This window comes from Crinia signifera, chromosome 5 (genome assembly GCF_055691185.1).
Source record: "Crinia signifera chromosome 5, ASM5569118v1, whole genome shotgun sequence".
Lineage (NCBI taxonomy): Eukaryota > Metazoa > Chordata > Amphibia > Anura > Myobatrachidae > Crinia > Crinia signifera.
The window spans coordinates 334,348,030-334,373,025 of NC_139221.1; the positions used below are offsets into that span (position 1 = coordinate 334,348,030).

Genomic DNA, 24,996 nt, shown 5'->3' on the forward strand with positions numbered 1-24,996 from the left:
CACTCCAGGCCCGTACTGTATGTGATGTCACCGCCTCGGGTGCACTCCAGGCCCGTACTGTATGTGATGTCACCGCCTCGGGTACACTCCAGGCCCTGTACTGTATGTGATGTCACCGCCTCGGGTGCACTCAAGGCCCCGTTCTGTATGTGATGTCACCGCCTCGGGTGCACTCCAGGCCCTGTACTGTATGTGATGTCACCGCCTCGGGTGCACTCCAGGCCCTGTACTGTATGTGATGTCACCACCTCGGGTGCACTCAAGGCCCCGTACTGTATGTGATGTCACCGCCTCGGGTACACTCCAGGTCCTGTACTGTATGTGATGTCACCGCCTCGGGTGCACTCAAGGCCCCGTACTGTATGTGATGTCACCGCCTCGGGTGCACTCCAGGCCCCGTACTGTATGTGATGTCACCGCCTCGGGTGCACTCCAGGCCCCGTACTGTATGTGATGTCACCGCCTCGGGTGCACTCCAGGCCCCGTACTGTATGTGATGTCCCCGCCTCGGGTGCGCTCCAGGCCCCGTACTGTATGTGATGTCACCGCCTCGGGTGCACTCCAGGCCCCGTACTGTATGTGATGTCACTCCCTCTTCTCCTGTCTCCGCCTCCAGAAATTGGCCTGGGAGCAGCTGGATCCGGAGGACAGAAAGTTACCCTTCCTGCCCAAGCAATATGGCTGCCTGCGCGCAGTGCCCGCGTATTCTCGCTTCATACATGAACGATTTGAGCGCTGTCTGGACCTTTACCTGTGTCCTCGCCAGAGGAAGATGAGGGTAGGTGGATTGGCGCTGCGGGGACTTGCCGATTGGCGCTGCGAGGACTGAAGCAGGACCTATAATCTCCTTTCTCTTATCTAGGTAAATGTGGATCCTGAGGATCTGATCCCCAAACTTCCCAAACCCCGAAATCTGCAGCCGTTCCCGACTACACAGTCTATGGTACGTATTCTCAGCGCTGTGCTACCTCCATCAGCCCTGCACCTTCTGTTCCTACACCGCTGTGTGGTGCCTCGTCCTGTGCCTCCTCCCCTTATCTATACCACTGTGTGGTGCCTCCTCCCTTTATCTATACCGCTGTGTGGTGCCTCCTCCCTTTATCTATACCGCTGTGTGGTGCCTGGTCCTGTGCCTCCTCCACTTATCTATACCGCTGTGTGGTGCCTCCTCCCCTTATCTATACCACTGTGTGGTGCCTCCTCCCCATATCTACACCGCTGTGTGGTGCCTCGTCCTGTGCCTCCTCCCCATGTCTATACCGCTGTGTGGTGCCTCATGCTGTGCCTCCTCCCCATATCTACACCGCTGTGTGGTGCCTCGTCCTGTGCCTCCTCCCCTTATCTATACTGCTCTGTGGTGCCTGGCACTGTGCCGCCTACCCTTATCTATACTGCTCTGTGGTGCCTGGCACTGTGCCGCCTACCCTTATCTATAAAGCTGTGCGGTGCCTCGTCCTGTGCCTCCTTCCCCTTATCTCTTCTGCTGTGTGGTGCCTCCTCCCCTTATCTATAGCGCTGTGTGGTGCCTGGCACTGTGCCGCCTACCCTTATCTATAAAGCTGTGCGGTGCCTCGTCCTGTGCCTCCTTCCCCTTATCTCTTCCGCTGTGTGGTGCCTCCTCCCCTTATCTATAGCGCTGTGTGGTGCCTGGCGCTGTGCCTCCTCCCCTTATCTATACCGCTGTGTGGTGCCTGGCACTGTGCCTCCTCCCCTTATCTACACCGCTGTGTGGTACCTTGTCCTGTGCCTCCTTCACCCTATCTATACTTCTGTGTGGTGCCTCATGCTGTACCTCCCTGTATCTGTACTGCCGGTGCCTCGCGCTGTGCCTCCTACCCATATCTATACCTCTGTGTGGTGCCTCGTGCTGTGCCTCCCCGTATCTATACCTCTGTGTGGTGCCTCATGCTGTGCCTCCTCCCCGTATCTATACCTCTGTGTGGTGCCTCATGCTGTGCCTCCTCCCCATATCTATACCTCTGTGTGGTGCCTCATGCTGTGCCTCCTCCCCGTATCTATACCTCTGTGTGGTGCCTCCTGCTGTGCCTCCTTCCCGTCTCTATACCTCTGTGTGGTGGTGCCTCCTTCCTGTATCTATACCTCTGTGTGGTGCCTCCTCCCCATATCTATACCTCTGTGTGGTGCCTCATGCTTTACCTCCCCGTCTCTATACCTCTGTGTGGTGCCTCATGCTGTACCTCCCCGTCTCTATACCTCTGTGTGGTGCCTCATGCTGTGCCTCCTCCCCGTCTCTATACCTCTGTGTGGTGCCTCGGGCTGTACCTCCCCGTCTCTATACCTCTGTGTGGTGCCTCGTGCTGTACCTCCCCGTCTCTATACCTCTGTGTGGTGCCTCGGGCTGTACCTCCCCGTCTCTATACCTCTGTGTGGTGCCTCGGGCTGTACCTCCCCGTTTCTATACCTCTGTGTGGTGCCTCGTGCTGTACCTCCCCGTCTCTATACCTCTGTGTGGTGCCTCGTGCTGTACCTCCCTGTCTCTATACCTCTGTGTGGTGCCTCGGGCTGTACCTCCCCATCTCTATACCTCTGTGTGGTGCCTCAGGCTGTACCTCCCCGTCTCTATACCTCTGTGTGGTGCCTCAGGCTGTACCTCCCCGTCTCTATACCTCTGTGTGGTGCCTCATGCTGTGCCTCCTCCTCGTCTCTATACCTCTGTGTGGTGCCTCCTCCCCATCTCTATACCTCTGTGTGGTGCCTCATGCTGTACCTCCCCGTCTCTATACCTGTGTGTGGTGCCTCGGGCTGTACCTCCCCGTCTCTATACCTCTATGTGGTGCCTCGGGCTGTACCTCCCCGTCTCTATACCTCTGTGTGGTGCCTCGGGCTGTACCTCCCTGTCTCTATACCTCTGTGTTGTGCCTCGGGCTGTACCTCCCCGTCTCTATACCTCTGTGTGGTGCCTCATGCTGTACCTCCCCATCTCTATACCTCTGTGTGGTGCCTCATGCTGTACCTCCCCGTCTCTATACGTCTGTGTGGTGCCTCGTGCTGTACCTCCCCATCTCTATACCTCTGTGTTGTGCCTCGGGCTGTACCTCCCCGTCTCTATACCTCTGTGTGGTGCCTCATGCTGTACCTCCCCGTCTCTATACCTCTGTGTGGTGCCTCATGCTGTGCCTCCCCATCTCTATACCTCTGTGTGGTGCCTCATGCTGTACCTCCCCTTCTCTATACCTTTGTGTGGTGCCTCATGCTGTACCTCCCCGTCTCTATACCTCTGTGTGGTGCCTCGTGCTGTACCTCCCCGTCTCTATACCTCTGTGTGGTGCCTCCTCCCCTTATCTATAGCGCTGTGTGGTGCCTGGCGCTGTGCCTCCTCCCCTTATCTATAGCGCTGTGTGGTGCCTGGCGCTGTGCCTCCTCCCCTTATCTATACAGCTGTGTGGTGCCTTGTCCTGTGCCTCCTCCCCTTATCTATACCGCTGTGTGGTGCCTTGTCCTGTGCCTCCTCCCCTTATCTATACCGCTGTGTGGTACCTCATGCTTTACCTCCCCGTCTCTATACCTCTGTGTGGTGCCTCAGGCTGTACCTCCCCGTCTCTATACCTCTGTGTGGTGCCTCGGGCTGTACCTCCCCGTCTCTATACCTCTGTGTGGTGCCTCGGGCTGTACCTCCCCGTCTCTATACCTCTGTGTGGTGCCTCGTGCTGTACCTCCCCGTCTCTATACCTCTGTGTGGTGCCTCGGGCTGTACCTCCCCGTCTCTATACCTCTGTGTGGTGCCTCGGGCTGTACCTCCCCGTCTCTATACCTCTGTGTGGTGCCTCGGGCTGTACCTCCCCGTCTCTATACCTCTGTGTGGTGCCTCGTGCTGTACCTCCCCGTCTCTATACCTCTGTGTGGTGCCTCGGGCTGTACCTCCCCGTCTCTATACCTCTGTGTGGTGCCTCGGGCTGTACCTCCCCGTCTCTATACCTCTGTGTGGTGCCTCGGGCTGTACCTCCCCGTCTCTATACCTCTGTGTGGTGCCTCGTGCTGTACCTCCCCGTCTCTATACCTCTGTGTGGTGCCTCGTGCTGTACCTCCCCGTCTCTATACCTCTGTGTGGTGCCTCGGGCTGTACCTCCCCGTCTCTATACCTCTGTGTGGTGCCTCGTGCTGTACCTCCCCGTCTCTATACCTCTGTGTGGTGCCTCGGGCTGTACCTCCCCGTCTCTATACCTCTGTGTGGTGCCTCGGGCTGTACCTCCCCGTTTCTATACCTCTGTGTGGTGCCTCGTGCTGTACCTCCCCGTCTCTATACCTCTGTGTGGTGCCTCGTGCTGTACCTCCCTGTCTCTATACCTCTGTGTGGTGCCTCGGGCTGTACCTCCCCATCTCTATACCTCTGTGTGGTGCCTCAGGCTGTACCTCCCCGTCTCTATACCTCTGTGTGGTGCCTCAGGCTGTACCTCCCCGTCTCTATACCTCTGTGTGGTGCCTCATGCTGTGCCTCCTCCTCGTCTCTATACCTCTGTGTGGTGCCTCCTCCCCATCTCTATACCTCTGTGTGGTGCCTCATGCTGTACCTCCCCGTCTCTATACCTGTGTGTGGTGCCTCGGGCTGTACCTCCCCGTCTCTATACCTCTTTGTGGTGCCTCGGGCTGTACCTCCCCGTCTCTATACCTCTGTGTGGTGCCTCGGGCTGTACCTCCCTGTCTCTATACCTCTGTGTTGTGCCTCGGGCTGTACCTCCCCGTCTCTATACCTCTGTGTGGTGCCTCATGCTGTACCTCCCCATCTCTATACCTCTGTGTGGTGCCTCATGCTGTACCTCCCCGTCTCTATACGTCTGTGTGGTGCCTCGTGCTGTACCTCCCCATCTCTATACCTCTGTGTTGTGCCTCGGGCTGTACCTCCCCGTCTCTATACCTCTGTGTTGTGCCTCGGGCTGTACCTCCCCGTCTCTATACCTCTGTGTGGTGCCTCATGCTGTACCTCCCCATCTCTATACCTCTGTGTGGTGCCTCATGCTGTACCTCCCCGTCTCTATACGTCTGTGTGGTGCCTCGTGCTGTACCTCCCCATCTCTATACCTCTGTGTTGTGCCTCGGGCTGTACCTCCCCGTCTCTATACCTCTGTGTGGTGCCTCATGCTGTACCTCCCCGTCTCTATACCTCTGTGTGGTGCCTCATGCTGTGCCTCCCCATCTCTATACCTCTGTGTGGTGCCTCATGCTGTACCTCCCCGTCTCTATACCTCTGTGTGGTGCCTCGTGCTGTACCTCCCCATCTCTATACCTCTGTGTTGTGCCTCGGGCTGTACCTCCCCGTCTCTATACCTCTGTGTGGTGCCTCCTCCCCATCTCTATACCTCTGTGTGGTGCCTCATGCTGTACCTCCCCGTCTCTATACCTCTGTGTGGTGCCTCCTCCCCATCTCTATACCTCTGTGTGGTGCCTCGGGCTGTACCTCCCCGTCTCTATACCTCTGTGTGGTGCCTCGTGCTGTACCTCCCCGTCTCTATACCTCTGTGTGGTGCCTCGTGCTGTACCTCCCCGTCTCTATACCTCTGTGTGGTGCCTCGGGCTGTACCTCCCCGTCTCTATACCTCTGTGTGGTGCCTCATGCTGTACCTCCCCGTCTCTATACCTCTGTGTGGTGCCTCATGCTGTACCTCCCCGTCTCTATACCTCTGTGTGGTGCCTCATGCTGTACCTCCCCGTCTCTATACCTCTGTGTGGTGCCTCATGCTGTACCTCCCCGTCTCTATACCTCTGTGTGGTGCCTCGTGCTGTACCTCCCCATCTCTATACCTCTGTGTGGTGCCTCGGGCTGTACCTCCCCGTCTCTATACCTCTGTGTGGTGCCTCATGCTGTACCTCCCCGTCTCTATACCTCTGTGTGGTGCCTCCTCCCCATCTCTATACCTCTGTGTGGTGCCTCATGCTGTACCTCCCCGTCTCTATACCTCTGTGTGGTGCCTCGGGCTGTACCTCCCCGTCTCTATACCTCTGTGTGGTGCCTCGGGCTGTACCTCCCCGTCTCTATACCTCTGTGTGGTGCCTCGTGCTGTACCTCCCCGTCTCTATACCTCTGTGTGGTGCCTTGTGCTGTACCTCCCCGTCTCTATACCTCTGTGTGGTGCCTCGGGCTGTACCTCCCCGTCTCTATACCTCTGTGGTGCCTCATGCTGTACCTCCCCGTCTCTATACCTCTGTGTGGTGCCTCCTCCCCGTCTCTATACCTCTGTGTGGTGCCTCCTCCCCATCTCTATACCTCTGTGTGGTGCCTCATGCTGTACCTCCCCGTCTCTATACCTCTGTGTGGTGCCTCGGGCTGTACCTCCCCGTCTCTATACCTCTGTGTGGTGCCTCGGGCTGTACCTCCCCATCTCTATACCTTTGTGTGGTGCCTCATGCTGTACCTCCCCGTCTCTATACCTCTGTGTGGTGCCTCGGGCTGTACCTCCCCGTCTCTATACCTCTGTGTGGTGCCTCATGCTGTACCTCCCCGTTTCTATACCTCTGTGTGGTGCCTCGGGCTGTACCTCCCCATCTCTATACCTCTATGTGGTGCCTCATGCTGTACCTCCCCGTCTCTATACCTCTGTGTGGTGCCTCATGCTGTACCTCCCCGTCTCTATACCTCTGTGTGGTGCCTCATGCTGTACCTCCCCGTCTCTATACCTCTGTGTGGTGCCTCCTCCCCATCTCTATACCTCTGTGTGGTGCCTCAGGCTGTACCTCCCCGTCTCTATACCTCTGTGTGGTGCCTCCTCCCCATCTCTATACCTCTGTGTGGTGCCTCATGCTGTACCTCCCCGTCTCTATACCTCTGTGTGGTGCCTCATGCTGTACCTCCCCGTCTCTATACCTCTGTGTGGTGCCTCGGGCTGTACCTCCCCGTCTCTATACCTCTGTGTGGTGCCTCGGGCTGTACCTCCCCGTCTCTATACCTCTGTGTGGTGCCTCGTGCTGTACCTCCCCGTCTCTATACCTCTGTGTGGTGCCTCGTGCTGTACCTCCCCGTCTCTATACCTCTGTGTGGTGCCTCGTGCTGTACCTCCCCGTCTCTATACCTCTGTGTGGTGCCTCGGGCTGTACCTCCCCGTCTCTATACCTCTGTGTGGTGCCTCGTGCTGTACCTCCCCGTCTCTATACCTCTGTGTGGTGCCTCGGGCTGTACCTCCCCGTCTCTATACCTCTGTGTGGTGCCTCGGGCTGTACCTCTCCGTTTCTATACCTCTGTGTGGTGCCTCGGGCTGTACCTCCCCGTTTCTATACCTCTGTGTGGTGCCTCGTGCTGTACCTCCCCGTCTCTATACCTCTGTGTGGTGCCTCGTGCTGTACCTCCCCGTCTCTATACCTCTGTGTGGTGCCTCGTGCTGTACCTCCCCGTCTCTATACCTCTGTGTGGTGCCTCGTGCTGTACCTCCCCGTCTCTATACCTCTATGTGGTGCCTCGGGCTGTACCTCCCCATCTCTATACCTCTGTGTGGTGCCTCAGGCTGTACCTCCCCGTCTCTATACCTCTGTGTGGTGCCTCAGGCTGTACCTCCCCGTCTCTATACCTCTGTGTGGTGCCTCATGCTGTGCCTCCTCCTCGTCTCTATACCTCTGTGTGGTGCCTCCTCCCCATCTCTATACCTCTGTGTGGTGCCTCATGCTGTACCTCCCCGTCTCTATACCTGTGTGTGGTGCCACGGGCTGTACCTCCCCGTCTCTATACCTCTGTGTGGTGCCTCATGCTGTACCTCCCCGTCTCTATACCTCTGTGTGGTGCCTCAGGCTGTACCTCCCCGTCTCTATACCTCTGTGTGGTGCCTCATGCTGTGCCTCCTCCTCGTCTCTATACCTCTGTGTGGTGCCTCCTCCCCATCTCTATACCTCTGTGTGGTGCCTCATGCTGTACCTCCCCGTCTCTATACCTGTGTGTGGTGCCACGGGCTGTACCTCCCCGTCTCTATACCTCTGTGTGGTGCCTCGGGCTGTACCTCCCCGTCTCTATACCTCTGTGTGGTGCCTCATGCTGTACCTCCCCGTCTCTATACCTCTGTGTGGTGCCTCGTGCTGTACCTCCCCGTCTCTATACCTCTGTGTGGTGCCTCGTGCTGTACCTCCCCGTCTCTATACCTCTATGTGGTGCCTCGGGCTGTACCTCCCCATCTCTATACCTCTGTGTGGTGCCTCAGGCTGTACCTCCCCGTCTCTATACCTCTGTGTGGTGCCTCAGGCTGTACCTCCCCGTCTCTATACCTCTGTGTGGTGCCTCATGCTGTGCCTCCTCCTCGTCTCTATACCTCTGTGTGGTGCCTCCTCCCCATCTCTATACCTCTGTGTGGTGCCTCATGCTGTACCTCCCCGTCTCTATACCTGTGTGTGGTGCCACGGGCTGTACCTCCCCGTCTCTATACCTCTGTGTGGTGCCTCAGGCTGTACCTCCCCGTCTCTATACCTCTGTGTGGTGCCTCAGGCTGTACCTCCCCGTCTCTATACCTCTGTGTGGTGCCTCATGCTGTGCCTCCTCCTCGTCTCTATACCTCTGTGTGGTGCCTCCTCCCCATCTCTATACCTCTGTGTGGTGCCTCATGCTGTACCTCCCCGTCTCTATACCTGTGTGTGGTGCCACGGGCTGTACCTCCCCGTCTCTATACCTCTGTGTGGTGCCTCGGGCTGTACCTCCCCGTCTCTATACCTCTGTGTGGTGCCTCCTCCCCATCTCTATACCTCTGTGTGGTGCCTCAGGCTGTACCTCCCCGTCTCTATACCTCTGTGTGGTGCCTCCTCCCCATCTCTATACCTCTGTGTGGTGCCTCATGCTGTACCTCCCCGTCTCTATACCTCTGTGTGGTGCCTCATGCTGTACCTCCCCGTCTCTATACCTCTGTGTGGTGCCTCGGGCTGTACCTCCCCGTCTCTATACCTCTGTGTGGTGCCTCGGGCTGTACCTCCCCGTCTCTATACCTCTGTGTGGTGCCTCCTCCCCATCTCTATACCTCTGTGTGGTGCCTCAGGCTGTACCTCCCCGTCTCTATACCTCTGTGTGGTGCCTCCTCCCCATCTCTATACCTCTGTGTGGTGCCTCATGCTGTACCTCCCGTCTCTATACCTCTGTGTGGTGCCTCATGCTGTACCTCCCCGTCTCTATACCTCTGTGTGGTGCCTCGGGCTGTACCTCCCCGTCTCTATACCTCTGTGTGGTGCCTCGGGCTGTACCTCCCCGTCTCTATACCTCTGTGTGGTGCCTCGTGCTGTACCTCCCCGTCTCTATACCTCTGTGTGGTGCCTCGTGCTGTACCTCCCCGTCTCTATACCTCTGTGTGGTGCCTCGTGCTGTACCTCCCCGTCTCTATACCTCTGTGTGGTGCCTCGGGCTGTACCTCCCCGTCTCTATACCTCTGTGTGGTGCCTCGTGCTGTACCTCCCCGTCTCTATACCTCTGTGTGGTGCCTCGGGCTGTACCTCCCCGTCTCTATACCTCTGTGTGGTGCCTCGGGCTGTACCTCTCCGTTTCTATACCTCTGTGTGGTGCCTCGGGCTGTACCTCCCCGTTTCTATACCTCTGTGTGGTGCCTCGTGCTGTACCTCCCCGTCTCTATACCTCTGTGTGGTGCCTCGTGCTGTACCTCCCCGTCTCTATACCTCTGTGTGGTGCCTCGTGCTGTACCTCCCCGTCTCTATACCTCTGTGTGGTGCCTCGTGCTGTACCTCCCCGTCTCTATACCTCTATGTGGTGCCTCGGGCTGTACCTCCCCATCTCTATACCTCTGTGTGGTGCCTCAGGCTGTACCTCCCCGTCTCTATACCTCTGTGTGGTGCCTCAGGCTGTACCTCCCCGTCTCTATACCTCTGTGTGGTGCCTCATGCTGTGCCTCCTCCTCGTCTCTATACCTCTGTGTGGTGCCTCCTCCCCATCTCTATACCTCTGTGTGGTGCCTCATGCTGTACCTCCCCGTCTCTATACCTGTGTGTGGTGCCACGGGCTGTACCTCCCCGTCTCTATACCTCTGTGTGGTGCCTCATGCTGTACCTCCCCGTCTCTATACCTCTGTGTGGTGCCTCAGGCTGTACCTCCCCGTCTCTATACCTCTGTGTGGTGCCTCATGCTGTGCCTCCTCCTCGTCTCTATACCTCTGTGTGGTGCCTCCTCCCCATCTCTATACCTCTGTGTGGTGCCTCATGCTGTACCTCCCCGTCTCTATACCTGTGTGTGGTGCCACGGGCTGTACCTCCCCGTCTCTATACCTCTGTGTGGTGCCTCGGGCTGTACCTCCCCGTCTCTATACCTCTGTGTGGTGCCTCATGCTGTACCTCCCCGTCTCTATACCTCTGTGTGGTGCCTCGTGCTGTACCTCCCCGTCTCTATACCTCTGTGTGGTGCCTCGTGCTGTACCTCCCCGTCTCTATACCTCTATGTGGTGCCTCGGGCTGTACCTCCCCATCTCTATACCTCTGTGTGGTGCCTCAGGCTGTACCTCCCCGTCTCTATACCTCTGTGTGGTGCCTCAGGCTGTACCTCCCCGTCTCTATACCTCTGTGTGGTGCCTCATGCTGTGCCTCCTCCTCGTCTCTATACCTCTGTGTGGTGCCTCCTCCCCATCTCTATACCTCTGTGTGGTGCCTCATGCTGTACCTCCCCGTCTCTATACCTGTGTGTGGTGCCACGGGCTGTACCTCCCCGTCTCTATACCTCTGTGTGGTGCCTCAGGCTGTACCTCCCCGTCTCTATACCTCTGTGTGGTGCCTCAGGCTGTACCTCCCCGTCTCTATACCTCTGTGTGGTGCCTCATGCTGTGCCTCCTCCTCGTCTCTATACCTCTGTGTGGTGCCTCCTCCCCATCTCTATACCTCTGTGTGGTGCCTCATGCTGTACCTCCCCGTCTCTATACCTGTGTGTGGTGCCACGGGCTGTACCTCCCCGTCTCTATACCTCTGTGTGGTGCCTCGGGCTGTACCTCCCCGTCTCTATACCTCTGTGTGGTGCCTCATGCTGTACCTCCCCGTCTCTATACCTCTGTGTGGTGCCTCGGGCTGTACCTCCCCGTCTCTATACCTCTGTGTGGTGCCTCGGGCTGTACCTCCCTGTCTCTATACCTCTGTGTTGTGCCTCGGGCTGTACCTCCCCGTCTCTATACCTCTGTGTGGTGCCTCATGCTGTACCTCCCCGTCTCTATACCTCTGTGTGGTGCCTCGGGCTGTACCTCCCCGTCTCTATACCTCTGTGTTGTGCCTCGGGCTGTACCTCCCCGTCTCTATACCTCTGTGTGGTGCCTCATGCTGTACCTCCCCGTCTCTATACCTCTGTGTGGTGCCTCATGCTGTACCTCCCCGTCTCTATACGTCTGTGTGGTGCCTCGTGCTGTACCTCCCCATCTCTATACCTCTGTGTTGTGCCTCGGGCTGTACCTCCCCGTCTCTATACCTCTGTGTGGTGCCTCATGCTGTACCTCCCCGTCTCTATACCTCTGTGTGGTGCCTCATGCTGTGCCTCCCCATCTCTATACCTCTGTGTGGTGCCTCATGCTGTGCCTCCCCGTCTCTATACCTCTGTGTGGTGCCTCATGCTGTACCTCCCCGTCTCTATACCTCTGTGTGGTGCCTCGTTCTGTACCTCCCCATCTCTATACCTCTGTGTTGTGCCTCGGGCTGTACCTCCCCGTCTCTATACCTCTGTGTGGTGCCTCCTCCCCATCTCTATACCTCTGTGTGGTGCCTTGTGCTGTACCTCCCTGTCTCTATACCTCTGTGTGGTGCCTCCTCCCCATCTCTATACCTCTGTGTGGTGCCTCGGGCTGTACCTCCCCGTCTCTATACCTCTGTGTGGTGCCTCGTGCTGTACCTCCCCGTCTCTATACCTCTGTGTGGTGCCTCGTGCTGTACCTCCCGTCTCTATACCTCTGTGTGGTGCCTCGGGCTGTACCTCCCCGTCTCTATACCTCTGTGTGGTGCCTCATGCTGTACCTCCCCGTCTCTATACCTCTGTGTGGTGCCTCATGCTGTACCTCCCCGTCTCTATACCTCTGTGTGGTGCCTCATGCTGTACCTCCCCGTCTCTATACCTCTGTGTGGTGCCTCGTGCTGTACCTCCCCGTCTCTATACCTCTGTGTGGTGCCTCCTCCCATCTCTATACCTCTGTGTGGTGCCTCATGCTGTACCTCCCCGTCTCTATACCTCTGTGTGGTGCCTCGGGCTGTACCTCCCCGTCTCTATACCTCTGTGTGGTGCCTCATGCTGTACCTCCCCGTCTCTATACCTCTGTGTGGTGCCTCCTCCCAATCTCTATACCTCTGTGTGGTGCCTCATGCTGTACCTCCCGTCTCTATACCTCTGTGTGGTGCCTCGGGCTGTACCTCCCCGTCTCTATACCTCTGTGTGGTGCCTCGGGCTGTACCTCACCGTCTCTATACCTCTGTGTGGTGCCTCCTCCCCATCTCTATACCTCTGTGTGGTGCCTCGGGCTGTACCTCCCCGTCTCTATACCTCTGTGTGGTGCCTCGGGCTGTACCTCCCCGTCTCTATACCTCTGTGTGGTGCCTCGTGCTGTACCTCCCCGTCTCTATACCTCTGTGTGGTGCCTCGTGCTGTATCTTCCCGTCTCTATACCTCTATGTGGTGCCTCATGCTGTACCTCCCCGTCTCTATACCTCTGTGTGGTGCCTCGGGCTGTACCTCCCCGTCTCTATACCTCTGTGGTGCCTCATGCTGTACCTCCCCGTCTCTATACCTCTGTGTGGTGCCTCCTCCCCGTCTCTATACCTCTGTGTGGTGCCTCCTCCCCATCTCTATACCTCTGTGTGGTGCCTCATGCTGTACCTCCCCGTCTCTATACCTCTGTGTGGTGCCTCGGGCTGTACCTCCCCGTCTCTATACCTCTGTGTGGTGCCTCATGCTGTACCTCCCCGTTTCTATACCTCTGTGTGGTGCCTCTGGCTGAACCTCCCCATCTCTATACCTCTGTGTGGTGCCTCATGCTGTACCTCCCGTCTCTATACCTCTGTTGTGGTGCCTCGGGCTGTACCTCCCCGTCTCTATACCTCTGTGTGGTGCCTCATGCTGTACCTCCCCGTTTCTATACTCTGTGTGGTGCCTCGGGCTGTACCTCCCCATCTCTATACCTCTGTGTGGTGCCTCATGCTGTACCTCCCCGTCTCTATACCTCTGTGTGGTGCCTCATGCTGTACCTCCCCGTCTCTATACCTCTGTGTTGGTGCCTCATGCTGTACCTCCCCATCTCTATACCTCTGTGTGGTGCCTCCTCCCCATCTCTATACCTCTGTGTGGTGCCTCAGGCTGTACCTCCCCGTCTCTATACCTCTGTGTGGTGCCTCCTCCCCATCTCTATACCTCTGTGTGGTGCCTCATGCTGTACCTCCCCGTCTCTATACCTCTGTGTGGTGCCTCGGGCTGTACCTCCCCGTCTCTATACCTCTGTGTGGTGCCTCATGCTGTACCTCCCCGTCTCTATACCTCTGTGTGGTGCCTCCTCCCCATCTCTATACCTCTGTGTGGTGCCTCAGGCTGTACCTCCCCGTCTCTATACCTCTGTGTGGTGCCTCCTCCCCATCTCTATACCTCTGTGTGGTGCCTCGTGCTGTACCTCCCCGTCTCTATACCTCTGTGTGGTGCCTCGTGCTGTACCTCCCCCGTCTCTATACCTCTGTGTGGTGCCTCGGGCTGTACCTCCCCGTCTCTATACCTCTGTGTGGTGCCTCGGGCTGTACCTCCCCGTCTCTATACCTCTGTGTGGTGCCTCCTCCCCGTCTCTATACCTCTGTGTGGTGCATCCTCCCCATCTCTATACCTCTGTGTGGTGCCTCCTCCCCATCTCTATACCTCTGTGTGGTGCCTCATGCTGTACCTCCCCGTCTCTATACCTCTGTGTGGTGCCTCATGCTGTACCTCCCCATCTCTATACCTCTGTGTGGTGCCTCCTCCCCATCTCTATACCTCTGTGTGGTGCCTCATGCTGTACCTCCCATCTCTATACCTCTGTGTGGTGCCTCATGCTGTACCTCCCCGTCTCTATACCTCTGTGTGGGGCCTCCTCCCCGTTTCTATACCTCTGTGTGGTGCCTCATGCTGTACCTCCCCGTCTCTATACCTCTGTGTGGTGCCTCGCACAGGTGTACCGTGGACACACAGACCTTGTGCGCTGTATCAGCGTCTCGCCCAGCGGACAGTGGATCGTCTCGGGGTCGGATGACTGTACGATGAGGTTCTGGGAAGTCTGTTCCGGTCGCTGTATGAAGTCCGTGTCTCTGGACGAGGCCGTTAAGAGCGTGAGCTGGAACCCGAACCTGTCGCTGGTCCTGGTGGCGGCGTGCGTGTGAGTAATCTGTATGATAACATTGTGTTCCTGTCACGCTATGTACATGTATGACCACTTACACGGATTGTCACCCGCAGGGAACGCGCTGTCATTATATTTAACCCAGGACTTGGAGACCGTCATCTTTGCAGTACCACCGATCAGCACGTGGGGGCGTACCAGGCTCCCGAGGAGGAGAGGAAGCAGCCAGTGAAGTGGGAACCAGCAGAGGGAGCAGAGTACGAGCAGGGGCTGCGTCTCCGCATACAGCACGAAAAGGCAAGCCTCCCTATCCTGCCCCTGGCAGCGCCTGCTTCCCCCCTCACCCTGCCCACGCCCCCCCCCATTCTGTACCTGCTTCCCCCCTGCCCCCGCCCCGCCCCCCCATTCTGCACCTGCTTCCCCCCTCACCCTGCTCCCCCATTTACCCTGCTCCCCCACTCTGTACCTGCTTCCCCCCTCACCCTGCCCCCACCCCCATTCTTTACCTGCTTCCCCCTCACCCTGCCCCGCCCCCAATTCTGTACCAGCTTCCCCCCTCACCCTGCCCCACCCCCCACTCTGTACCTGCTTCCCCTCTCACCCTGCCCCGCCCCCCCATTCTGTACCTGCTTCCCCCCTGCCCCCGCCCCCCCATTCTGTACCTGCTTCCCCCCTCACCCTGCTCCCCCACTCTGTACCTGCTTCCCCCCTCACCCTGCTCCCCCACTCTGTACCTGCTTCCCCCCTCACCCTGCCCCCACCCCCCATTCTTTACCTGCTTCCCCCCTCACCCTGCCCCGCCCCCAATTCTGTACCAGCTTCCCCCCTCACCCTGCCCCACCCCCCACTCTGTACCTGCTTCCCCCCTCACCCTGCCCCGCCCCCACTCTGTACCTGCTTCCCCCTCACCCTGCCCCCGCCCCCCCCATTCTGTACCTGCTTCCCCCCTCACCCTGCCCCCCCCCCCATTCTGTACCTGCTTCCCCCCTCACCCTGCCCCCGCCCCCCCACTCTGTACCTGCTTCCCCCCTCACCCTGCTCCCCCACTCTGTACCTGCTTCCCCCCCCACTCTGTGCCTGCTTCCCCCTCACCCTGCCCACGCCCCCACTCTGTACCTGCTTCCCCCCTCACCCTGCTCCCCCCACTCTGTACCTGCTTCCCCCCACTCTGTACCTGCTTCCCCCCTCACCCTGCCCCGCCCCCCACTCTGTACCTGCTTCCCCCCTCACCCTGCCCACGCCCTCCCCCCATTCTGTACCAGCTTCCCCCCTCACCCTGCTCCCCCACTCTGTACCTGCTTCCCCCCCCACTCTGTACCTGCTTCCCCCCTCACCCTGCCCCGCCCCCCACTCTGTACCTGCTTCCCCCCTCACCCTGCCCACGCCCCCCCCCCATTCTGTACCAGCTTCCCCCCTGCCCCGCCCCCCACTCTGTACCTGCTTCCCCCCTCACCCTGCCCCGCCCCCCACTCTGTACCTGCTTCCCCCCTCACCCTGCCCCGCCCCCCACTCTGTACCTGCTTCCCCCCTCACCCTGCCCACGCCCCCCCCCCATTCTGTACCAGCTTCCCCCCTCACCCTGCCCCGCCCCCCCATTCTGTACCTGCTTCCCCCCTCACCCTGCTCCCCACTCTGTACCACCCACCTGCCCCTCGCCCCGCCCCCCACTCTGTACCTGCTTCCCCCCTTACCCTGCCCCCCACTCTGTAACTGCTTCCCCCCTCACCCTGCCCCGCCCCCCATTCTGTACCTGCTTCCCCCCTCACCCTGCCCCCCACTCTGTACCGCCCCCCACTCTGTACCTGCTTCCCCCCTCACCCTGCCCCGCCCCCCATTCTGTACCTGCTTCCCCCTCACCCCTGCCCCCGCCCCCCATTCTGTACCTGCTTCCCCCCTCACCCTGCCCCCCACTCTGTACCGCCCCCCACCCTGCCCTGCCCCCCACTCTGAACCTGCTTCCCCCCTTGCCCCGCCCACGCCCCCCACTCTGTACCTGCTTCCCTTCTCACCCTGCTCCCCCACTCTGTACCTGCTTCCCCCCTCACCCTGCCCCCCACTCTGTACCTTCTTCCCCCCTCACCCTGCTCCCCCACTCTGTACCACACCCCCCCTTGGTAACCTTGTGCGCCCTCTCTCCCAGGCTGTGAAGCAGGTGACCTGGCACGGCCGAGGTGACTATTTTGCAGTGACTCTCCCGGATAATGGAAGCTCTCAGGTCCTCATACACCAGCTCAGCCAGAGACGAAGCCAGAACCCCTTCCGCAAAAACAAAGGCCAAGTGCAGCGCGTCCTGTTCCACCCAACTCGCCCCTTCTTCTTTGTGGCCACCCAGAGATACGTCCGGGTCTATAACCTGCTGAAGCAGGAACTCTCCAAGAAACTGCTCGCTAACTGCAAGTGGATCTCCAGCATTGCCGTGCACCCCGCAGGTGAGGGTCCTGCCAGTCACGCAGGATTACCCCTGGCAGTATAGAAGATGGTGGTGCACCCCTGCCAGCCACACAGGATTACCCTGGCAGTATATAAGATGGCCGTGCACCCCTGCCAGTCACGCAGGATTACCCTGGCAGTATACAAGATGGGGGTGCATGTTTACCCTGGCAGTATATAAGATGTCTAGTGCGGGAGCGGTAGTGGCGGGGATGTCTTGTGCGGGAGCGGTAGTTGCGGGGATGTCTAGTGCGGGAGCGGTAGTGGCGGGGGATGTCTAGTGCGGGGCACTGGTGGCGGGGATGGCTAATGGTGGCGATGTCTAGAGCGGGGCGGTAGTGGCGGGGATGTCTAGTGCGGGAGCGGTAGTGGCTGGGATAGCTAGTGCGGGGCGGTAGTGGCGGGGATGTCTAATGCGGGGTGGTAGTGGCAGGGATGGCTAGTGCGGGGCGGTAGTGGCGGGGGATGTCTAGTGCGGGGCGGTAGAGGCGGGAATGTCTAGTGCGGGGCGGTAGTGGCGGGGATAGCTAGTGCGGGGCGGTAGTGGCGGGGATGTCTAATGCGGGGCGGTAGTGGCGGGGATGTCTAGTGCGGGGCGGTAGTGGCGGGGATGTGTTGTGCGGGGCGGTAGTGGCGGGGATAGCTAGTGCGGGGCGGTAGTGGCGGGGATAGCTAGTGCGGGGCGGTAGTGGTGGGGATGTCTAGTGCGCGGCGGTAGTGGCGGGGATGTCTAGTGCGGGGCGGTAGTGGCGGGGATGTCTAGTGCGGTAGTGGCGGGGATGTCTAGTGGCGGGGATGGCTAGTGCGGGCGGTAGTGGCGGGGATAGCTAGTGCGGGGCGGTAGTGGCGGGGATGTCTAGTGCGGGAGCGGTAGTGGCGGGGCTGTCTAGTGCGGGAGCGGTAGTGGTGAGGATGGCTAGTGCGGGGCGTAGTGGCGGGGATGTCTAGTGCGGGAGCGGTAGTGGCGGAGATGTGTAGTGCGGGGTGGTAGTAGCGGGGATGTGTAGTGCGGGGCACTAGTGGCGGGGATGGCTATTGCGGGGCGGTAGTGGCGGGGATGGCTAGTGCGGGGCGGTAGTGGCGGGGATGGCTAGTGCGGTTCGCTGGTGGCGGGGATGGCTAGTGCGGGGCGCTGGGGATGGCTAGTGCGGTTCGCTGGTGGCGGGGATGGCTAGTGCGGGGCGCTGGGGATGGCTAGTGCGGGACGCTATTGGCGGGGATGGCTCATGCGGGGCGCTGGTGGCGGGGATGGCTAGTGCGGGGTGGGGATGGCTCGTGCGGGGCGCTGGTGACTCTTGCGGGGCGCTGGTGGTGAGGATGGCTCATGCGGGGCGCTGGTGGCGAGGATGGCTCATGCGGGGCGAGGATGGCTCATGCGGGGCGCTGGTGGCGAGGATGGCTCATGCGGGGCGCTGGTGGCGGGGCTGGGTCATGCGGGTCGCTGGTGGCGGGGCTGGCTCGTGCTAACTGCAAGTGGATCTCCAGCATTGCCGTGCACCCCGCAGGTGAGGGTCCTGCCAGTCACACAGGATTACCCTGGCAGTATATAAGATGGTGGTGCACCCCTGCCAGTCACACAGGATTACCCTGGCATTATATAAGATGGCCGCGCACTCCTCAGGTGAGGGTCCTGCCAGTAACTCGGGATTACCTCAGCAGTGTATGGGCTGGTGGTGCACCTGTAGTTGAGGGTTCAGGATACCACTGTGTGGTACCAGGATAAACGTTAGAAGATACGCGGTACGTGTGGTGTAGCCCTGGGTTGTGGGGAACAGGCAGTGTGGCCCCTGATACCGCTAGTACATTCTGTTAGGAACTACATGTTAGGGGTCCTAGTACAAAGAGCAGCCCAGCACAGAGCTGCAGTTACTGGACACAAGTAGTGCGGGGCAGGGATGGCTAGTGCAGTGTGTTAGTGGCGGGGATGTCTAGTGTGGAGCGGTAGTGGCGGGGATGTCTAGTGCGGGAGCGGTAGTGGCAGGGATGTCTAGTGCGGGAGCGGTAGTGGCGGGGATGTCTAGTGCGGGAGCGGTAGTGGCGGGGATGTCTAGTGCGGGGCGCTGGTGGCGGGGATGGCTAATGGTGGAGATGTCTAGAGCGGGGCGGTAGTGGCGGGGATGTCTAGTGCGGGGCGGTAGTGGCAGGGATGTCTAGTGCGGGGCGGTAGAGGCGGGAATGTCTAGTGCGGGGCGGTAGTGGCGGGAATAGCTAGTGCGGGGCGGTAGTGGCGGGGATGTCTAATGCGGGCGGTAGTGGCGGGGATGTCTAGTGCGGGGCGGTAGTGGCGGGGATGTGTTGTGCAGAGCGGTAGTGGCGGGAATGTCTAGTGTGGGGCGGTAGTGGCGGGGATAGCTAGTGCGGGGCGGTAGTGGCGGGGATGTCTAATGCGGGCGGTAGTGGCGGGGATGTCTAGTGTCGGGAGCGGTAGTGGCGGGGATGTCTGGTGCGGGGCGTAGTGGCGAGGATGGCTAGTGCGGGGCGTAGTGGCGGGGATGTCTGGTGCGGGGCGTAGTGGCGGGGATGTCTGGTGCGGGGCGTAGTGGCGGGGATGTCTGGTGCGGGGCGTAGTGGCGGGGATGTCTGGTGCGGGGCGTAGTGGCGGGGATGTCTGGTGCGGGAGCGGTAGTGGCGGGGATGTCTAGTGCGGGGCGCTGGTGGCGGGGATGGCTAATGGTGGAGATGTCTAGAGCGGGGCGGTAGTGGCGGGGATGTCTAGTGCGGGGCGGTAGTGGCAGGGATGTCTAGTGCGGGGCGGTAGAGGCGGGAATGTCTAGTGCGGGGCGGTAGTGGCGGGAATAGCTAGTGCGGGGCGGTAGTGGCGGGGATGTCTAATGCGGGCGGTAGTGGCGGGGATGTCTAGTGCGGGGCGGTAGTGGCGGGGATGTGTTGTGCAGAGCGGTAGTGGCGGGAATGTCTAGTGTGGGGCGGTAGTGGCGGGGATAGCTAGTGCGGGGCGGTAGTGGCGGGGATGTCTAATGCGGGCGGTAGTGGCGGGGATGTCTAGTGTCGGGAGCGGTAGTGGCGGGGATGTCTGGTGCGGGGCGTAGTGGCGAGGATGGCTGGTGCGGGGCGTAGTGGCGGGGATGTCTGGTGCGGGGCGTAGTGGCGGGGATGTCTGGTGCGGGGCGTAGTGGCGGGGATGTCTGGTGCGGGGCGTAGTGGCGGGGATGTCTGGTGCGGGGCGTAGTGGCGGGGATGTCTGGTGCGGGAGCGGTAGTGGTGGGGATGTCTAGTGCGGGGCGGTAGTGGCGGGGATGTGTAGTGCGGGGCACTAGTGGCGGGGATGGCTAGTGCGGGGCGGTAGTGGCGGGGATGGCTAGTGCGGTTCGCTGGTGGCGGGGATGGCTAGTGCAGGACGCTATTGGCGGGGATGGCTAGTGCGGGGTGGGGATGGCTCGTGCTGGGCGCTGGTGACTCTTGCGGGGCGCTGGTGGCGAGGATGGCTCATGCGGGGCGGTAGTGGCGAGGATGGCTCATGCGGGGCGCTGGTGGCGAGGATGGCTCATGCGGGGCGCTGGTGGCGGGGATGGCTCATGCGGGGCGCTGGTGGCGAGGATGGCTCATGCGGGGCGGTAGTGGCGAGGATGGCTCATGCGGGGCGCTGGTGGCGGGGATGGCTCATGCGGGGCGCTGGTGGCGGGGATGGCTCATGCGGGGCGCTGGTGGCGGGGATGGCTCATGCGGGGCGCTGGTGGCGGGGATGGCTCATGCGGGGCGCTGGTGGCGGGGATGGCTCATGCGGGGCGCTGGTGGCGAGGATGGCTCATGCGGGGCGCTGGTGGCGGGGATGTCTAGTGCGGGGAGCTGGTGGTGGGGATGGCTAATGGTGGCGATGTCTAGAGCGAGGCAGTAGTGGTGGGGATGGCAGGGGTCATCAGTGCGGGGCCGTGGCAGGGTGGGGCGGCCAGTTCAGGGCTGGATTGTTAGTGAAGGATGGGAGTGGTGTCATTTGGCACGTAGGTTACCTCCGGATTTTTCTCTTGCAGGTGACAATCTAATATGTGGTAGTTATGACTCCAAGCTGGCCTGGTTTGATATGGATCTATCCACGAAGCCATACAAAGTGCTGAGGTGAGAGGAGGGGTTACCTGAGCAGCGTCTGACTGTGGGGGAGGGGTTACCTGAGCAGCGTCTGACTGTGGGGGAGGGGTTACCTGAGCAGCGTCTGTCTGGGGGGGGGGTGTTCCCTGAGCAGCGTCTGTCTGGGTGGGAGGGGTTACCTGAGCAGCGTCTGTCTGGGGGGGAGGGGTTACCTGATGAGCAGCGTCTGTCTGGGTGGGAGGGGTTACCTGTTGAGCAGCGTCTGACTGGGGGGGGGGTTACCTGAGCAGCGTCTGTCTGGGGGGGGGGGGGGGGTTACCTGAGCAGCGTCTGACTGTGGGGGAGGGGTTACCTGAGCAGCGTCTGACTGTGGGGGAGGGGTTACCTGAGCAGCGTCTGACTGTGGGGGGGGGTTACCTGAGCAGCGTCTGTCTGGGTGGGAGGGGTTACCTGAGCAGCGTCTGACTGGGGGGGAGGGGTTACCTGATGAGCAGCGTTTGACTGGGGGGGAGAGGTTACCTAAGCAGCGTCTGTCTGGGGGGGGGGGGTGTGTTACCTGAGCAGCGTCTGTCTGGGGGGGAGGGGTTACCTGAGCAGCGTCTGACTGGGGGGGAGGGGTTACCTGAGCAGCGTCTGTCTGGGGGGGGGGTGTTACCTGAGCAGCGTCTGACTGTGGGGGGGGGTGTTACCTGAGCAGCGTCTGTCTGGGTGGGAGGGGTTACCTGAGCAGCGTCTGACTGGGGGGGAGGGGTTACCTGATGAGCAGCGTCTGACTGGGGGGGAGGGGTTACCTGAGCAGCGTCTGTCTGGGGGGGAGGGGTTACCTGAGCAGCGTCTGACTGGGGGGGAGGGGTTACCTGATGAGCAGCGTCTGTCTGGGGGGGAGGGGTCACCAGGCCTAATGCTTTGTCTCTGACTTACAGACACCACAGGAAAGCGCTGAGAGCAGTGTCGTACCACAGACAGTACCCGCTCTTTGCCTCCGGATCAGATGATGGCAGTGTGATCGTGTGCCACGGAATGGTGTACAAGTAAGTGATGCTCCCTATGGCGTGTGCTGCTGTTGAGTACATGTATGTCCCGTGTTTCTCTAACCTGTGACTCTCGCCATACAGCGACCTTCTGCAGAATCCTCTCATTGTACCAGTGAAGGTTCTCCGAGGACACGAGATCACCAGAGACCTGGGCGTTCTGGATGTTGTCTTTCACCCCACTCAGCCTTGGGTGTTCTCCTCTGGGGCTGATGCCACCGTCAGATTGTTCACGTAACGGATCTGAGCGCAGAAATACGGCGTCATCAGCTGACCAGCGCGTCGGTGTTTTCCTGACAGCCTGTTAAATATCCTCCTGTGATGTTTAGCATAGGCAGAGAATGTGCTGGGACTTGTAGTTGTACAACATGTGCAGTACCTTATGCAGTGTGAGCCAGGACACAACTCTGTAACTATTATATGGGGACAGACCGTAACCACGTTTTATAATAAAAGCACAATATGCCTCTGTCAGTAATGGTGTCCGTCCGTGAGTAACGGGGTGTGTGTGTCCGCATGTAACGGTCTGTGTCAGTTGGTGGCAGCAGCCTGTGTGTGTGCCAGTTGGGGATGCTCTGTGTGCCTCTAACCTTGTTATCTGTTGGCTGCCTTTGACACTGTTGACCAGCCTTCTCCTGGTTCACCTCCTACCTCTCTGATCGCTCCTCTCCTACTACCCCGCAGCCAGTCGGTGTTCCCCAAGGGTCAGTCCTTGGCCCTCTCCTCTTCTCCCTCTACACCACCTCTCTGGGCACCCTCATCAGCTCCTATGGTTTTCATTACCACCTTTATGCTGATGATACCCTAATCTATCTCTCCTCCCCCGACTTATCCCCATCACTCCTGTCCAAGGTCTCCGAATGCCTCACGGCCATCTCAGCCTGGATGACCCAACGCTTCCTGAAACTAAACATGGCTAAAACTGAACATCTAATCTTCCATCCCCCGAACATCCCCTCTTCTCCCACTATCTCCATCAGCATTGGTGAAACCGAGATCACCTCCACCGACCAAACGCGCTGCTTCGGTGTCATCATTGACTCCTCCCTCTCTTTCACCCCCCACATTCGTGCTCTCTCACAGTCTTGCCGCTTTCACCTACGCAACATCTCACGCATCAGACCATTCCTCTCCACTGACGCAACCAAAATTCTCATTCACTCTCTTGTCATCTCCCGCCTTGACTACTGCAACATCCTTCTCTCTGGGCTACCTCTCACCCGCCTCGCACCTCTCCAATCCATTCTTAACACTGCTGCTAGGCTCATCTTCCTCTCCCGCCGCTCTACCTCCGCCTCCCCCCTCTGTCTATCTCTTCACTGGCTCCCCATTCCTTTCCGAGTTCTCTTTAAACTCCTCACCACCACCTACAAGGCTCTCTCCTCCTCCACTGCTCCCTACCTCTCTTCACTGATCTCTATCCACACTCCCTCCCGTCCTCTTCGCTCCATCGCTGACCGCCGACTGACCTCTCACCTAATCACCTCCCACTCCCGTGTCCAAGACTTCTCTCGCGCTGCCCCCCTGCACTGGAACAACCTCCCGCCACCCATCAGGCTATCTGATTCCCTTACCTCCTTCAAGCGCTCCCTCAAAACCCACTTTTTTCGACTAGCCTATCCCTCCTCCTAACCTCTTTTGATCCTCCTATCCTGCCTCCGTTCCCCTCCGTTCCTACTTATCCTGTTGTTTTTCGTTCGTCCACCCACCTATTTTTAGTATGTTAACTCTTATGAGCAGGGCCCTCCTTCCTCACGTACTCATCCTACCTCATTACCTCACCTGTGCTCCTGTCCTGTTCTTCCCTTCCTCTACTTCATCTTCAGTCTCCTCGACAATTTTGACACCTGCTTCAGAACTGATGCTGATTTTAGTTCTACCAGCTATACCCCTATTTATGCTGTATTTTTTGGTGCTATGTACGGCGCTGCGGATACATGTGGCGCTTTATAAATAAATGTACTACTACTAGACCTATAGGAAGGGAGGTGTGTGTGCGCATGCCGGTCAGTGGTGCTCTGTGTGACGAACCTTGCACACCTATAGGAAGAGAGGTGGGTGCTGGGATGTCTGGTTATGGAGATGGAGTATGATCCCCACAAGATCAGTCTGGGTTCTAGCCCAGATTCTCTCACTGTGTGTCTCTGGAGGGAACGGGTCAGATAATAAAGTAAAGGTGGCCAGTAACCAGGACCTGGCTGTGATCTGTCTGCACTAGTAATACAGCCAGACTCCCACATGTCTCCTCCATGGGCTGCTCTCCGTGTATTGGGAGATTCCGATGTGTCTTGTACAGTTTCTGGCCCCCAGCCAGGCCATACCCCAGGGACTGCATCTGTCTGTACTGTCAGACCTGCCCTCCCATCCTCCAACAAGCTAGGACTCGGGGAACCTGCACTGTCACCTAGGTCTGTTTTTACCACCTCCTCCACTAGCTGCTTCAATGATGGAGGACAGACCACCCACCTCTCGAACCCATGTGACATCAACGACGGGGAGAATGCAATCTACTGGGCACAGGCAGGCGACCTATGTCCACAGTCGCTTGCTGCACGGGCTCTACTATAGGCAGAGTGTGGCAGGAGGTGCCCAGGCTGCCAACATGGAATGGGCATCATCCAACATTCCAGTCCAGACTCTGTGTCAGACCCCTCAGTGTACAGTCCATGTCAGGGGCACTGTCCAATCAGCAGCTCCCTGGGGGCAGGAGTAACCAGCCTGGTGTATCCCTATCTTTTCTGGCTAACCTTCCCTGCCAGGTCCTAGAGGCCCAGACACACTGGTCGATTCTGAGCTGAAAGTAGCTCACAAGCTGCCACTGGTGCCTTTATGAGCTTCTCTAAACTCCTACTGGTTGATGGGCAGGCGGTCAGGTGTCCAGTCACTGTGGGCAGGGGTCTAGCCGCTGTGGTCTCTGGGCTGGTGGATGCTGGGCGGGCAGGGGTGTAGCTGCTGTGGTCTCTGGGCAGGCAGGGGTGTAGCTGCTGTGGTCTCTGGGCGGGCAGGGGTCTAGCCGCTGTGGTCTCTGGGCTGGTGGATGCTGGGCGGGCAGGGGTCTAGCCGCTGTGGTCTCTGGGCTGGTGGATGCTGGGCGGGCAGGGGTCTAGCCGCTGTGGTCTCTGGGCTGGTGGATGCTGGGCGGGCAGGGGTGTAGCTGCTGTGGTCTCTGGGCGGGCAGGGGTCTAGCCGCTGTGGTCTCTGGGCTGGTGAATGCTGGGCGGGCAGGGGTCTAGCCGCTGTGGTCTCTGGGCTGGTGGATG

At 59.6% G+C, this 24,996-nt stretch overlaps 1 protein-coding gene across 1 annotated transcript in view; it reads left to right on the forward strand.

Moving 5' to 3' along the window:
* The window catches only part of BOP1 (BOP1 ribosomal biogenesis factor), a 72,846-nt gene extending 50,641 nt beyond the window's left edge, over positions 1–22,205 (forward strand). Inside the window, exons 8-15 of the mRNA XM_083145072.1 lie at positions 617–778; positions 863–943; positions 14,068–14,270; positions 14,351–14,531; positions 16,375–16,663; positions 20,651–20,735; positions 21,629–21,736; positions 21,821–22,205. Of these exons, the coding sequence (XP_083001198.1) occupies positions 617–778; positions 863–943; positions 14,068–14,270; positions 14,351–14,531; positions 16,375–16,663; positions 20,651–20,735; positions 21,629–21,736; positions 21,821–21,974 (1,263 nt within the window). The 3' untranslated portion in view covers positions 21,975–22,205. The remainder of the gene's footprint in view (positions 1–616; positions 779–862; positions 944–14,067; positions 14,271–14,350; positions 14,532–16,374; positions 16,664–20,650; positions 20,736–21,628; positions 21,737–21,820) is intronic.
* The last annotated feature ends 2,791 nt before the right edge of the window (positions 22,206–24,996 follow it).